Source organism: Carcharhinus amblyrhynchos, chromosome 5 (genome assembly GCF_965287045.1).
Source record: "Carcharhinus amblyrhynchos chromosome 5, sCarAmb.v2.hapA, whole genome shotgun sequence".
In the NCBI taxonomy this organism is placed as follows: domain Eukaryota; kingdom Metazoa; phylum Chordata; class Chondrichthyes; order Carcharhiniformes; family Carcharhinidae; genus Carcharhinus; species Carcharhinus amblyrhynchos.
This window is the reverse complement of record NC_137328.1, coordinates 122613626-122629657: the sequence shown is the minus strand read 5'-3', so window position 1 is coordinate 122629657 and position 16032 is coordinate 122613626. Positions and strand designations below refer to the sequence as shown.

The 16032-nt window shown below is 43.6% G+C and overlaps 1 protein-coding gene across 3 annotated transcripts in view; it reads left to right on the top strand.

Moving 5' to 3' along the window:
* Positions 1-16032, top strand: part of LOC145343320 (PRELI domain-containing protein 1, mitochondrial-like) — a 43170-nt gene that overhangs the window by 11188 nt on the left and 15950 nt on the right. For all 3 annotated transcript variants that reach the window (XM_080189508.1, XM_080189509.1, XM_080189511.1), the window contains exons 2-3: positions 13298-13444; positions 15147-15372. In XM_080189508.1, the coding sequence (XP_080045634.1) occupies positions 13353-13444; positions 15147-15372 (318 nt within the window). In that variant the 5' untranslated portion in view covers positions 13298-13352. The remainder of the gene's footprint in view (positions 1-13297; positions 13445-15146; positions 15373-16032) is intronic.

The following is a 16032-nucleotide window of genomic DNA, read 5'->3' as shown; positions in this document are numbered from 1 at the left end:
AATCCAGGTATTCAAAATAATTGGCAAATTACTGCAGATGCTGAAATCTGAAAATGGAATTCAAAATGATAAGCTGTTTTGTGAAAGTAAATCAGGTTATTGTTTAGCGAGACCTTAAATTTGGGATCATCATCAGAAAGATGCTAGATTATTTTTCAATGTAGTAGGGAGCAGAAACAATGGTTAGAGCAGGATCCGTGGTAATTTTGAAAATAAAGGTAGGTTAATATTTAGTCAGAAAATGTTGAACAGGTGTGAGGAATGGAAATAAATTTATGGCTCTTGCACAGATAGAAATCAAGGTAGTTATGTACAAGCACTGTGGGCCACATGGCCACTTCCTCTGCTGTAACATTCCAGAATTATTGGGATTGTAGGGATGTTCAATAAAACATCTTGCATTTGCAAGAAACCCTGTTTCATTAATCAGAATTGGACTTTGGCAATCCACAAAGAAAGATCTGAATGGTGGCCATCCTCTGTTTTTGTGCACTTGTTAAACACCTTGATTTTGGACCATTCTTTGAAGTTGAGACTTGTACATTTCCAGCTTCCGGTAGTTGGCCCATAGCCCTGAATATTATGATGGGTCGAGTGCTCATCAGATACCTATTAAAGAATGTGAGGCATGCCGCCTTCACCACTCTCTCAGGCAGCACATTCCAGACCGTCACCACCTTCTGGGTAAAAAGGTTTTTCCTCAGATTCCCCCCAAAACCTCCTGCCCCGCACCTTGAATCTATGTTCTCTCATGACTAATCCTTCAACTAAGGGGAACAGCTGCTCCTTATCCACTTTGTCCATATCTCTCATAATCTTGTATACCCCAATCAAGTCACCCATCAGTCTTCCCAGCTCCAACAGAAATAACCCAAGCTTAGCCAACCTTCAAAACTTAAATATTCCATCCAGGCAGCATCCTGGTGAATCTCCTCTGCACACCCTCCAGAGCAATCATATCCTTCCAATAATATGGCGACCAGAACTGCATACAGTGCTCTGGCTGTGACCTCACCAAAGTTCTATACAACTCATTTAGTGCTAAGGACGTGGACGGGGCAGAGTTTGTAAGGAGCATCCAGGAGAGCTTTTTGAAATAGTATATAGATAGTCCAACTAGGGAAGGGGCCGTACTGGACCTGGTATTGGGAAATGAGCCCGGCCAGGTAGTCGACGTTTCACTGGGGGAGCAGTTTGGGACCAATGACTACAGTTCAGAAGCTTTAAGATACTATGGATAACGATAAGTGCAGTCCTCAAGTGAAGGTGCTAAATTGGGGGAAGGCTAATTACAAAATTTTAGGCAACAGCTGAAGAATGTAGATTGGGGGCAGATGTTTGAGGGCAAATCAACATCTGGCACATGGGAGGCTTTCAAGTGTAAGTTGATAGGGATTCAGTACCGGCACGTTCCTGTAAGGATGCAAGTTTTGGGAACCTTGGATAACAAGACATATGAGCCCAATTAAAGAAAAAAATAAAGCATTTGTCAAGGTTAGAAGGCTGGGAACACACAAAGCAAGTGTGGGATACAAGGAAAGTAGAAAAAAACTTAAGCAAGGAGTAAAGAGGGCTAAAAGAGGTCATGAAAAGTCATTGGCCAGCAGGATTAAGAAAAATCCCAAGGCTTTTTATACATATATAAAGAGCAAGAGGGTAGCCAGGGAGAGGGTTGGCCCACTCGAGGACAAGGGAGGGAATCTATGTGCGGAGCCAGAGGAAATGGTGAGGTATTAAATGAATACTTTGCATCAGTATTCACTAAAGAGAAGGACTTGGTGGATGATGAGTCTGGGAAAGGGTGTGTAGATAGTTTGAGTCATGTTGAGATCAAAAACGAGGAGATATTACAGTTCTTGAGAAACATTAAGGTAGACAAGCCCCCAGGGCCTGATGGGATATACCCCAGAATACTGAGAGAGGCAAGGGAGGAAATTGCCGGGGCCTTGAGGGAAATCTTTATATCCTCATTGGATACAGAGGAGGTCCCAGAGAATTGGCAAATAGTCAGTGTTGTTCCTTTGTTTAAGAAGGGTAGCAAGAATAATCCGGGTAATTACAGGCCAGTGAGCCCTAGTTCAGTGGTAGGGAAATTATTGGAGAGGATTCTTCAAGACAGGGTTTACTTTGGAAATAAGTAGATGTATTAGCGAGAGGCAACATGGTTTTGTGAAGGGGAGGTTGTGTTTCACTAACTTGATCAAGTTTTTCGAGGAAGTGATGAAGATGATTGAGGGTAGGGCAGTGGATGTTGTCTATATGGACTTCAGTAAGGCCTTTGACAATGTCCCTCATAGCAGACTGGTGCAGAAGGTGAAGTTGCATGGGATCAGAGATGAGCTGGCAAGGTGCATACAGAACTGGTTCGGTTATAGAAGACAGAGGGTAACAGTGGAAGAACACGTTTCTGAATGGAGGGCTGTGACAAGTGGCGTTCCTCAAAGATCAGTGCCGGGACCTTTGCTGTTTGTAATATAAATAAATGATTTGGAGGAAAATGTAATTGGTTTGATTAGTAAATTTGCAGATGACACAAAGGTTGGTGGATTTGCAGATAGCGATGAGGACCATCAGAGGGTACAGCAGGATGTAGATCGGTTGGAGACTTTTGTAGAGCATGTCTGTTTTGTGCCAAACCTGGATGGGCGAATGCGGTGGTAAAGGGGGGAAGTGCCAGTAGGGTTTGGCATGCAGCCAATTGAGTCAATTTAAATGCATGAAACGGGTGCAGTCCCTATTACAGCCATTTTCGGGCCTTGGTCAAGGGGGAACCAGTGCGTAGGCAGGCGTAGATCACGCTACTTGCCTCATGCCTGACTTTTCACACCCAAAAACGGGCACAACACAATGGTAAAATCGGGTCCTATGGCTCGATTGATAAAGGCAAGTGTCCGATATACCTTTTTCACCACCCTATTAACATGACTTTCTGCTTTCGGAGATCTGTGGACAAACATGCCAAGGTCCCTTTGCTCCACCGAACATCCTAGTGTCCTACCATTCATTGAGTACTTTCTTTGTCAAATTATTCCTTCCAAAGTGTGTCACCTTTTTCAGGGTTAAAGTCCCTCTACCTGTTTGACCATTCCGTCGATATCTTATTGTAGCCCAAGACACACTGCCTCACTGTTAACCACCCATCCAATCTTTGTCATCCACAAACTTACTAATCCTATCCCCCACATAGTCATCACTGTTATTTATATGAATAACAAATAATACGGGGCCCAACACAGCCACTGGACATTAGCTTCCAGTCACTAACGCAACATTCTGTCATCACCCTCTGTCTCCTGACAACTGAACCAATTTTGAATCCACTGTATCCCATATAATTTATCTCCTTTACAATCTCCCCTGTGGGACCTTATCAAAGGCTTTGCTGAAATCCATATAAACTACATCGACTGCACTACCCTCATCTACACACCTGGTCACCACCTCAAAAAATTCAATCTAATTTGTTAGACATGATCTCCCTCTGTTGAAGCCATGCTGTCTATCCCTGATCAAGCTTTGCCTTTCCAAGTGGAGATAGATGTTCTTGTTCAGAAGTTTCTTTAATAGTTTCCCTACCACTGATGTGAGACTCACTGGTCTGTCATTCCCTGGTTTATCTCTTCAACCTTTCTAAAACAGCAGAACTACATTAGCTGTTCCCCAGTTGTCTGGCACCTCCCTTGGCCAGAGAGGAATTGTAAATATGGGTTAGAGACCCTGCAATTCCTCCCTTGCCTCCCACAGCAGCCTAGGGCACAATTCATCTAGACTTGGACATTTATCCACTCTTAAGGCTGCCAATACCTTATCCTTTCCTCTGTCAATTTGCTCAAAAACCTCAGTCTCCCCCTGAATCCCATACCATCATCCTCATTCTCTTGGCTGAAGACGGATGTGAAGTATTCATTCAATACTCTTCTGATGTCCTCTGGCTCCACCCACAGATTGCCCCCTTGCTCCCTCAAGGGTACTATTTCCCTGGTTATCCTCTTCCCATTGATATACTTACAGAATATCTTAGGATTTTCCCTACTTTTACCAGCCAGACTTTTCTCATATTCCCTCTTTGCATTCCTAATTGCTTTCTTAAGCTCCACCTTGCACGTTCTATACCTCACTAATGCCTCCACTGATTTGCTCCCCTTGTATTTTCTTTTCCTTCTCATTGTATCCTGAATGTCTCTGGTCATCCATGGTTCTCCAGGCTTGTTATTCCTACCTATTATCCTAGAGGGCTTGCACCCTTCCCATTTCCTTTTTGAGTGCCTCCCACTGTAGGTTTTCCCATTAAACTGTTCCCAATCTACTTTGGCCAGATCTTGTGCTATTTTACTAAAATCCGCTCTCCCATGATGCAAGACTTTTTTTTTTGCAGCTTGTCTATTTCCTTGTCCATAACAAGCTTAAATTGTTATAACCACTGTCACTAAAATGTTCCCTTACCACCATCTCAACCACCTGTCTGGCTTCATTCCCCAGAATCAGTCCAGCACAGGTCCCTCCCTTGTTGGACCCTTCATATATTGATTTAAAAAGTTCTCCTGTGTCCATTTCAAGAAATTACTCTATCCAAACCTTTAACACTATGTATATCCCATTTAATATTGGGAAAGTTGAAATCACCTAATGTCTTGAAATCACCCTATTATTGTTTTTACAAACCTCCACAAACCAAGCACATATTTGCTCCTCAATATCCCTCTGACTATCTTGGGGGTCTGTAATAAACACTTAACAATGTGGCTGCCCCTTTTTTATTCCTAAACTCTACCCACAAAGTTTCATTTGATGTCCCCTCCAAGACAATCATCTCTCCTTACTGCAGTAACTGACTGCTTAATTAATAATGCAATGCCTCCTCCTCTTTTACCTCCTCCGCGGTCTCACCTGAAGATTCTGTATCTTGAAATGTTGACTTGCCAATTGTGTCCTTCAACCTCTGTGATGGCTACTATATCACATTTCCACGTGTCAATCATTGTCCTCAACTCATCCGTTTTACCTGGCACTAAAGTAGAGGCCATCCAGCCTGGCCTTACTCCCTTGAAACTACAGCTGCACTTTTTCTGACTTGTTTGTTTTGCTATATGATTCCATACCCTTAGTCCGCTAATAGCCTGTGTCCGCTTCTCCTGCCAAATTAGTTTAAACTTCTCCCATAGCACTAGTAAAACAACTTGCAAGGATGTTAGTCCCGTTGTGGTTCAGATGTAGACCATCCCACATGTACAGGTCCCAGTGGTCCGATCATGGCAAGACAGCTTTACTCCTGTACTCTTATCCCCCTGCAATGAAGATCAACATATCATTTGCCATCCTAATTGATTGCTGCACCTGCAAGCTAGTTTTGAGTGACTCAAAACAAGGATACCCAGATCCCATTGGACATTTACACTCCCAAATCTCTTATTATTTAAGAAAAGCTCTGCTGTCTTTTTTTTCCTACCAAAGTGTATAACTTCACACTTATTCAAGTTATATTCCTTCTGCTACATTCTTACCCATTCGCTTTAGCCTGTCCAAGTCTCCTTGAAGTTTCTTTGCATCCTGTTCACAACTTAAATTAACATAGTTGTGTGTCATCTGCAAATTTGAAAATAGCACTTTTGGTCCCCACATACAAATAATTTATACAGATTGTGAACAGCTATGGTCTGACTACTAATCCCTGCAGTATCTCACTACTAACACCCTGCCATCCTAAGAATGACCCGTTTATTCCTACTCTGTTTTCTGTCTGTTAACCAATTCTCAATCCAAAACTAGTAGATTATCTCCAATCCCATGGGCCCTAATTTTGTTTACTAACTTCCTGTATGGGACCTTATCAAAAGCCTTCTGAAAATTTAAATACACCATATCCAATGGTTCTCCTTTATCAATGCTACAAATAATATTCTCAAAAAACGCCAACGTGTTTGTCAACCGTGACTTTCCTTCCATATATCCATATTGATTCTGCCCAATCAATAATTATTTTCTAAATGTCTAGTTATCACGTAGTTCATTTTCCCTGCTGGCATCAAACTAATTGGTCTGTAGCATTGCTATAGAAAGTGACACTTTTTGAGAAGCTTTTAAGCTTGTACTTATCAGGACAATTCACAAGAATTCCAAATATAATGGGAACAACAATTTATACTTGGAGAAGGAGAAGAGATCACTTGGCAAGTAGACTCTGATTGGTAGAAGTGTTGCCATGGGGGTGCACCAGTTGATGGTGACTGACAGTTAACCACCAAGCATTGTTTGAAATTGAAACCTTACAGCTTGACTGTTATTGTCAAGACATTGCCCTGAGGAATGAACCAGCAAATGGCTGTCACCTATTTTGTTTAGCTGAAACGGACACCTTGTGTGCACATGTTCTTTTTGTCTGTAAAGAACAGGGCCCTGTGAATTAATACAACCAGCTGCCAGTAAACGCAAATGCACCACACTGTGAATCTGACTGCCAATCTTAAATTGATTTGCAGTGTAATTCTTGGCACACTGAGGATTATTTAGCAAATATTGTCCAATCACGGAATCACATCTCATGTAGGACATTGTGTTTTGAATTTTGCAAGCACAGGCTGGTTAGGTACAGTCTGTACCTTACCTGTTGCGAACAGCAGAAGGGACATGCTGTTTGATATGACCCACAAGTGTTTGGAACGTGTGACCTATACAGCTAGTATCTCACTAGCATTGAAATTCATACACTGCATTACTTGTTTGTCTGATAAACAGAACATCTTTCTGGCTTGACGTTATCATCCTGTTGGTGGCAAATACCCCTCGTGTTGTTACTGTGTAGTAGCAGCATGAACAGTTAGCCTCACCTGTTGCTAAAATCTTTTGGATACTTTGCTTTTCCAGGGTAATCGGAGGTAGATTGGGCACTTTTCAGGACCGAATGTGATGGCCTGAAATTCATGCATGCATTTGTGTGATGTACAGATTGAAATGATCTGATCAGGGTGGGCATTCGCCCGCAGAATGCCTTTGATGTAGTCCTTTTTCTGCATTAAGCTTGCATGGTGAACAGATGGCTGCTTTATTATAAGCAGGATAAGTGGATAACGTATCAGTTAAACACAAATCAACTTGTTCCTCTGTACCAAAGTAAGAACCTGGTAAAGGAGCATCTCCTTCCTCTCTTCGCTGAGCTCCCTCACTCACCAAACCCCCAGCTGCTCACTCCGTGCACAATCCCAGCAATAATGCATAAGAGAGGAGGTGTCTAGACAGTTCCTTGTCTGAGTGAAGATTAAGGCCAGCTGGCTCTGAGGTTCTCTCATCTGGAGGCAAAATTGACAATTTGGTTCATCAAGTCCAGTGTTGTGACCAATATCCTCAATTGTTGACTCTGCCCAGTTTCTCTTTAATTTTAAATGGCAAGTGAGCAAAATACTTATGTATTTTTCTATCCTCACTGTCCGATGTTACCCATTGTCCTGCAGTGGCAGAGCTGCTACCCATGCCGCAGCAGCGTGTTAGGGTGGATCTCTGCCTTCACCACCTGAGTGGAACATCTTGTGGGGAGGATTGCATTCTGATAATGGAATGAGGTGAATCCCCTTCCAATTAAATCACCAGAAGGGATATCTGTCAGATTCCATAGGGGATTCCATAGGGAATTCCATCTCCCTGCACTCCGCCCAGATGGTGCACAACACTGAGATGGTGAAGGTGGCTGTGAATTCAATGGCATCATCCTAAGGAGGAAGAAGCAGCAATCGTGGTACTAGATAGCAGAAATGTGAGAATGGAAGAATAATTTCAAACCCCACTCAGTCACCTGTATCTACTTCATTAGCTTTAGTAATAAAGGCATGTGTTACTTTAAACAATGAATTGTTACATACATATCTTTTTTTGTTTCCACTTATACTGAGTAAATATTTGCTACTTCTTGTCATTACCTTTACATACATCTACATCAAAATTCTATCTGGAAACCCTGTTTCATCTCCAAGCTATTTGTCACTTGGCCATATAGTTTGATCTGTGAGGAATTATAGATCATTCACTGAAGGTTGGCAGTCCAATGATACTGTTATCAGCAAAGGTAATGAAATATTCTGGGTATCCCTCAAATGGATTTGCTGTCATCAGCAAATTTGACGATATGCAAAAGGCCCTCTGACAAATTGTTGATGGATCAGGCTAATTTAAGGATGAATGGCCTCCAAGCTTTCTCTCTCCCATCCCCACTGACAAATCTTTTTCCATTATTTATAGCTTCTGTTGCTGAGCTAACCTTTCCAACACAACTGGCCTAATTGTTATTCGTTCCATGAGGATGGGGATCAGTTAGCTGGGTGGTTGGTTTGTGATGCAGAGTGACTCTAACAGCACGGCTTCAATCCCTGTACTAACTGAGGTTATTCATGAAGGCCCTGCCTTCTCAACCTTGCCCCTCACCTGAGGCGTGGTGACCCTCAGGTTAAATCACCACCAGTCCCCTCAAAGGGGAGAGCAACCTATGATCGTCTGGGACTATGGCGACTTTATCTTTAACTTACCAAGAGCCTTAGAAACTTTCTGAAAATCTAAGTCAAGTTTGTGCATTTAGCCAACTTTTCATCCACTAATTTAAGTTACCTCCTAAACCTGTTTCAGTAGCTGCTCTTTTAACTGTACATCAGTGTGGAGTACAACACCCAAACTTCAACCCACATGCAATCTGGTGCTCAAAGCCCAGGCGTTTCCATTCTGATTGCACTCGGTTTCTTGCTCGCTCGCTCACCTTGTTTTGTGATCCTGGAAATTTGGAAATTCTGTGCCATTTAACAAAGCAAAATATCCCACAGTGCTTCACAAGAGCATTGCCAGACAAAAATCGACATAACCAAAGGAAGAAATATTGGGACTGGTACTTGGTTCTGAGAGAGAAGTTTTAAGGACATTTTTGAAGGAGGAGAGGTCAGGAGGCAGAGATTCAATGTGATTCAAGAGTTCATGGAGGCACAGTGGTGAGCACTGCTACCTCACAGGGACCTGGGTTCAATTCCGCCCTTAGGTCATTGTCTGTGTGAAGTTTGCACATGCTCCCTGTGTCTGCGTGGGTTACTTTTGGGTGCTCTGGTTACTCACACAGTCCAAAGATGTGCAGGTTAGTCGGATTGACCATGCTAAATTATCCCATTAGTGTCCCAAAATGTGTAAGTTAGATGGATTAGCCATGGGAAATGTGTGGGGTTATGGGGAAAGGGCAGGGGGGGGAAGGCCTGGATAAGATACTCTGACTGAGAATTGGTATAGTCTTGATGGGCCAAATGGCCTCTTCAGCACTATGGAAATGCTGTGATTCAAGCTGTGGAAGTTTGAAGGCCTGACCACTGCAGGTGAGGTGAGTAAATGGAGGAAGCACAAGAGGTCAGTAGGAGAGGGCACTGAATTCTTTGTATGATGTGTTGGAGGTTTGAGATAGGAATGGCTAAGGCCATGGATAAATACAAATGAATGGAAATCCAGCTTCAAATCTTAGGCCTTTTGAAGTTCCATGGCTTTTGCAGTTCATAGTGACAAGGAGCATAGGGGTTTCTGACACACAGCACCTGAGGCCGGTGAAAGGGGCAAGGTAATACACTGGTTAGCACTGTTGCCTCACAGCGCCAAAAAGCAGGTTTCATTCCTGGCTTGGGTAACTGTCTGTGCATAGTCTTTACGTTCTCCCCATGTCTGTGTGGGTTTTCTCCAGGAGTTCCACTTTCCTCCCACAGTCCAAAAGTCGTGCTGGTTAGGTGAATTGGCCATGCTAAATTCTCCCTCAGGCGCCGGAATGTGGCGATGAGGGGATTTTCACAGAACTTCATTGCCGTGTTAATGTAAGCCTACTTGTGACACTAATAAACAAACTTTAAACTGTCTTACAAAGGAGGTGAATTTAATAGAGTGTGCATCATTAGATTTATATTCCCTGGAATGTAGAAGATTAAGGAATTCTCCAATTGAACTGCCCAATATGATTAAATGATTTTTAAGTGATTTGATAGGGCAGATAGAGAGGAGCTATTTCCTCTGATGAGAATCCAGAGCAAGGAGGCCTAAGTTAGGCCTCCCTGACAGCACTTCCACCATGGGAGCCTAGAACTGTTTCTCTGAAAAGCTGCTGAGCCTCAGAGATCTATCGAAAATTTAAAAATTGGGATTGATGGATGGGGTTACAGAAGTGGTTAAGAAGGCAATCAAGTCGTCTTCACTGCAAGACAACTTGAGAGCAAGGATGGCTTACTGCAGCTGGTAGCCATGATGTGGAGATGCCGGCATTGGACTGGGGTAAGCACAGTAAGAAGTCTCACAACCTGGTGTTGTAAAACTTCTTAGTGTACTTACTGCAGCTGTTCAGATTCTTGCTGAGACCACACCTAGAACATAGAACATAGAACATTACAGCGCAGAACAGGCCCTTCGGCCCACGATGTTGCGACGACCAGTTACAAAAACAATGACCCACTAGCCTATACCAATCCCTTTTCGTCCATAAACCTATCCAGAGATCTCTTAAACGCCCCCAAACTAGACGCATTTACAACTGCAGCAGGCAGGGCATTCCAATCCCTCACCACCCGCTGGGTAAAGAACCTACCCCTGACATCCGTCCTGTAGCTACCCCCCCTTAATTTAAAGCCATGCCCCCTCGTGCTAGCTTTCTCCATCCGAGGAAAAAGGCTATCACTATCCACCCTATCTAAACCTCTAATCATCTTATATGTTTCAATAAGATCCCCTCTTAGCCGCCTTCTTTCCAACGAAAACAACCCTAAATCCCTCAGTCTCTCCTCATAGGACCTCCCCACCATACCAGGCAACATCCTAGTAAACCTCCTCTGCACCCTCTCCAACGCCTCCACATCCTTCTTGTAATGCGGGGACCAGAACTGCACACAGTACTCCAAGTGCGGCCGCACTAGAGCAGTGTACAGTTGCAACATTACACTGCGACTCCTAAATTCAATCCCCCTACCAATAAACGCCAAGACACCGTACGCCTTCTTGACAACCTTATCTACTTGATTCCCAACTTTCAGGGATCTATGTACACACACACCGAGATCCCTCTGTTCATCCACACTATTCAAAGTCCTCCCGTTAGCCCTATACTCGACACATCTGTTGCTCCTACCAAAGTGAATTACCTCACACTTCTCCGCATTAAATTCCATCCGCCACCTCTCGGCCCAGCTCTGCAACCTATCTAAGTCTCCCTGCAGACTATGACACCCTTCCTCACAATCTACCACACCTCCAACTTTGGTGTCATCAGCAAATTTACTAATCCACCCAACTATACCCTCATCCAGATCATTAATAAAAATTACAAACAACAGTGGCCCCAAAACAGATCCCTGAGGCACACCACTCGTAACTGCACTCCATGATGAATATTTACCATCCACCACCACCCTCTGTCTCCTATCTGATAGCCAATTCCTGATCCAACTTCCTAGATTACCCACAATCCCATACATCTGCATTTTCTGCAGAAGCCTACCATGGTGAACCTTATCGAACGCCTTACTAAAATCCATGTATACCACGTCAACTGCCTTACCCCCATCCACCTCTTTGGTCACCTTCTCAAAAAACTCAATAAGGTTAGTAAGGCACGACCTACCCGCTACAAAACCATGCTGACTATTTCTAATCAATTCATTACACTCCAAATAACTATAAATCCTATCCCTAATAATTTTTTCTAAAACCTTGCCCACAACAGAAGTAAGACTCACCGGTCTATAATTCCCGGCAAAGTCTCTGTTCCCCTTCTTAAACAATGGGACAACATTCGCTATCCTCCAATCCTCCGGGACTACACCAGAGACCAATGACGACCTGAAGATCTGAGCCAGAGGCTCTGCAATCACCTCTCTAGCCTCCCAGAGAATCCTAGGGTAGATCCCATCCGGACCAGGGGACTTATCTATTTTCAGCCCCTCAAGAATTTCCAGCACATCCTCTTTATCAACCGTAATACTGTCTATTTTACACCCCTGCAACCCAATGTCCTCCTCAGCTATATTCATGTCCCCTTGCGTGAACACCGAAGAGAAATATTGGTTCAATACTTCTCCAATCTCCTCCGGTTCCACACACAACTTCCCCCTGCTGTCTGTAACTGGCCCTAATCTTGCCCTGACCAACCTTCTGTTCTTGACATACCTATAGAACGCCTTAGGATTCTCCTTAATCCTATCAGCCAAAGTCTTCTCATGTCCTCTTTTAGCCCTTCTCAACTCACTCTTCAACTCCCTCCTAGCCAATCTAAAGCTTTCTAGTGCACTATCTGAGCCCTCCAATCTCATCCGAACATAAGCCTCCTTTTTCTTTTTAACCATCGACTCAACTCTTTTAGTGCACCACGGTTCCCTAGATCTACCAAATCCACCATGCCTGACAGGGACATACCTATCAAGGACTCGCAGTAGTTGCTCCTTGAAAAAACTCCACATTTCAGACGTTCCCAGTCCCTGTAATCCCCTAATCCAATCCATGCTTCCTAATTCACTCCTGATAGCCTCATAATCGCCCTTACCCCAGCTAAAATTGCTGACCCGAGGTTCATGCCTATCTCTTCCCATCACTAAGGTGAACACCTGTAGTAATATGTGCAGTTTTGGTCTCCTTATCTTGGAAAGGATGTACTTGCCACGGAGAGAGTGCAGTGAAGGTTTGCCAGACTGATTCCTGGAGTGGCAGGATTATTGTAAGAGGACAAACAGGGTCGACTGCGCCTGTATTCACTGGAGCTTAGAAGAATGAGAGGGATCTAACTGAAACATAAAATTCTGACTGGGCTGGACAGACTGGGTGGAGGGATGTTGTTTCCACCGGCTGGGGATGTGTGGGGTGGGGAGGGGGAGGGGGGGAACTAGAACAAGGGATTACAATCTCCAGATATGGGGTAGGCCATTTAGGACTGAGATGAGGAGAAACTTATTCACAGAGGGTGGTAAACCTATTGAATTCTCTACCACAGAAAGCTATGAAGGCAGTCAATATATTTAAGAAGGAAACAGATTACTAGACTCTGAAGGTGTCAAGGCTTGTGGGTAAGAACTGGTAGGCATTGAGATAAAGGATCAACCAGATCATGAATGGCAGAGCAGGCTTAAAGGGCTGAATGGCCTATTTCTTCTATTTTCTGTGTTTCTAAATTGTGATGAGATATTTATCAACTATGATCTAATTGAATGGCATGAGGGGCTGAATCCTGTCGCTATGTTTTAACTGAATTTGCCCTTCCTATCCAGTGGAGAAAGAGCCAGGTTGCTGGTTGGGTCTCTGACTTCCTCTTTTTATTCTACAGGTGATTCTATAATTCCAGTTTGTACGTGCAGCCTGAACAACCGCAGGCAGCAATCATGGTAAAGCACTTCTTTGACTTATCTACTCTCAAGAGCACTTGGGACCAAGTTGCCTCTGCATTTTGGCAACGATACCCAAACCCCTTCAGGTAGGCCTCTGACTTGCACTTTTGTGATGGCCGTTTCTATGGGGCACTAAATAACCTGCAGCTTTTGGGGAAAAGGGCGACTTCTATCAGCATTGCTGACCTAAAACATTTCAAATTGAGTTATCAACAAACAGTACATATTAATTGTCTCTTCCCCCTCACATATCCACACTCATTAATGAAACTGGTTAACCTAAACTCTTATTTTGGAAAAAAGCTTATGCACAGTATTCCTGAACTTTGGAGCACACCTGAGTGGTCTTACGTTTGTCTCATTCTGGCCTCCTTCCCTCCACCATCCCTCCCCAGTCCAGGTAGTTCCTTTCTGCTCCTTCAGTGAAGATATTGACTGGAATTTTACAGCCCCTCCCAAGGCAGAGGCAGCTTGTCATTGGCCACTGGCATGATTTTCCGGTTCCGCTGAAGCCTGCGGTGTTTTGCATGACTCACCTATACCGCCACCAGGGAACCAGCAACGGGGATCAGATTCAGCGGACTGGAAGATTTGACTAGCGGGAAGGGCTGGAAAATCCTGCCTATTGAGTAGCCAGCTGTACTGAGACCAATCTGTTCTGAGGAAACACTTGCTCTTGTTCTGTATCACCACTATTTTTAAAGACCCAACAACCTACCCTTTTACCATGTTTACAGATAGGGTAGCCCAATCAGTCACGTCAAAATGGAATTGAATAAATATTTGAAAGAGGGAAAATCTTTCACAAATACCTGGAAAAAGCAGGAGAGTGGGACTAACTGGATTGCTCTTCAGGACAGCCAGAGCAGATTTGGTGAGCCAAAAGCCGCCTGTACTGTTCTACACTAAGATTCCAAACGCCAGTTAGAATTTTTTTTATTCATTTGTTGGACATGGGCGTCGCTGGCTGGCCAGCATTTATTGCCCATCCCAAAATGCCCAAGGGCAGTTGAGAGTCAACCACATTGCTGTGGCTCTGGAGTCGCATGTAAGCTAGATCGGGTAAGGACAGCTGATTTCCTTCTCTGAAGGACATTAGTGAGCCAGATGGGTTTTTCCAACAATCTTCAATGACTTCATGGTCATCAGTAGATTCTTAATTCTGGATATTTTTTATTGAATTCAGATTCCACCATGTGCCATGGCGGGATTCAAACCCTGGTCCCCAGAACGTTAGCTGAGTTTCTGGATTAATAGTCTAGCGATAATACCACGAGGCCATCACTTCCCCTAATCATGGAGTCATATAGTGCAGAACAGGCCTTTTAGCCCATTGAGTCTGCACTGACTCATTAGAAACACCTGAACTCCAACGAAATCCCATCTACCAGCTCCTTGGCCCATTTAGTTGCTGTTCCATTCTGCATATGTTGGTGTGCCTTTGTAATTTTCAATGAGATGGTGGCTGCAAATCAGGCCCCTTATACACATTTAAAGGACTGTGTTGATATCAAATGAATCTTTGCACTCTCTTGCCTTTTTGCTATTTGCATTGTGATTGAACAATGTATTATTTGTAACACAACCAAACCATGCCATTTTTGTGTAGTGACTGAGTGATGTATTGTGACTAATTACACTCCTAACATCAATCTAAACTCCGTTTTAAAAAAGTTAGAAAAAACACTTCATAAATGTGTTCTATTCCGTTCAACTGTGGACATACACACAGCATTGTAATGTTAAATCCGATTACAATTTCAAAAGGTACACTTTTCTCCATTCCAGCAAACATGTATTAACCGAAGATGTCATTTACCGTGAGGTAACCTCTGACAATAAGCTGCTTTCCAGAAGACTGTTTACAAAGACTAACCGCCTGCCTCGCTGGGGAGGGTTGGTTTTCCCTGCTAACCTGGCACAGTCTGTCTTTGTTATCGAAGATTCAGTGGTCGATCTTCAAAACCGAACATTCACCACTTTAACATGGAATATTAACCACACCCGGATTATGGTAAGTGCTGCTTCTCTTTCGTGCACTAATCGCTCACTGGTTGAGATCACAATTGCTGTTTTCTAAGTGGCACAGTGGTTAGCACTGCTGCCTCACAGCACCAGGACCCGTTTCAATTCCCGGCTTGGCTCTGCACGTTCTCCCCGTGTCAGCGTCGGCTTCCTCCAGGTGCTCCGGTTTCCTCTTACAGCCTGAAAGGTGTGCTGGTTAGATGCATTGGCCATGCTAAATTCTCCCTTGGTGTATCCAAATAGGTGCCTGAGTGTGGGGACTAGAAGATTTTCACAGTAACTTCATTGCAGTGTTAATGTAAGCCTAGTTGTGACACTGATAAATAAGCTTTTTTTAAAAATTGTGTGTTTTATTTTATAAATAAAACAAACCTTTGCGATGAAACCAGAATGGATGGTAAGATCTGGGAAGACACAGCAAGCGGTTATGCAAAGAATTTCCCATATTAAGGTCTACGTGGGGAGATATTTCACTGCAGGCACACCCAAACTATAGGAACTTAATTTTTTCCAGCCTCCAGGGCGAGAGGTTTGGGAAGGACTGTTTTTTGGACTTTTGACTCGTGGATGAATCCTACATCAGCACACCAGTTTAAAGTTTTTTAAAATAAAATCCTCTAGTCACCACACTCCTCCTGTTCAGGTACAC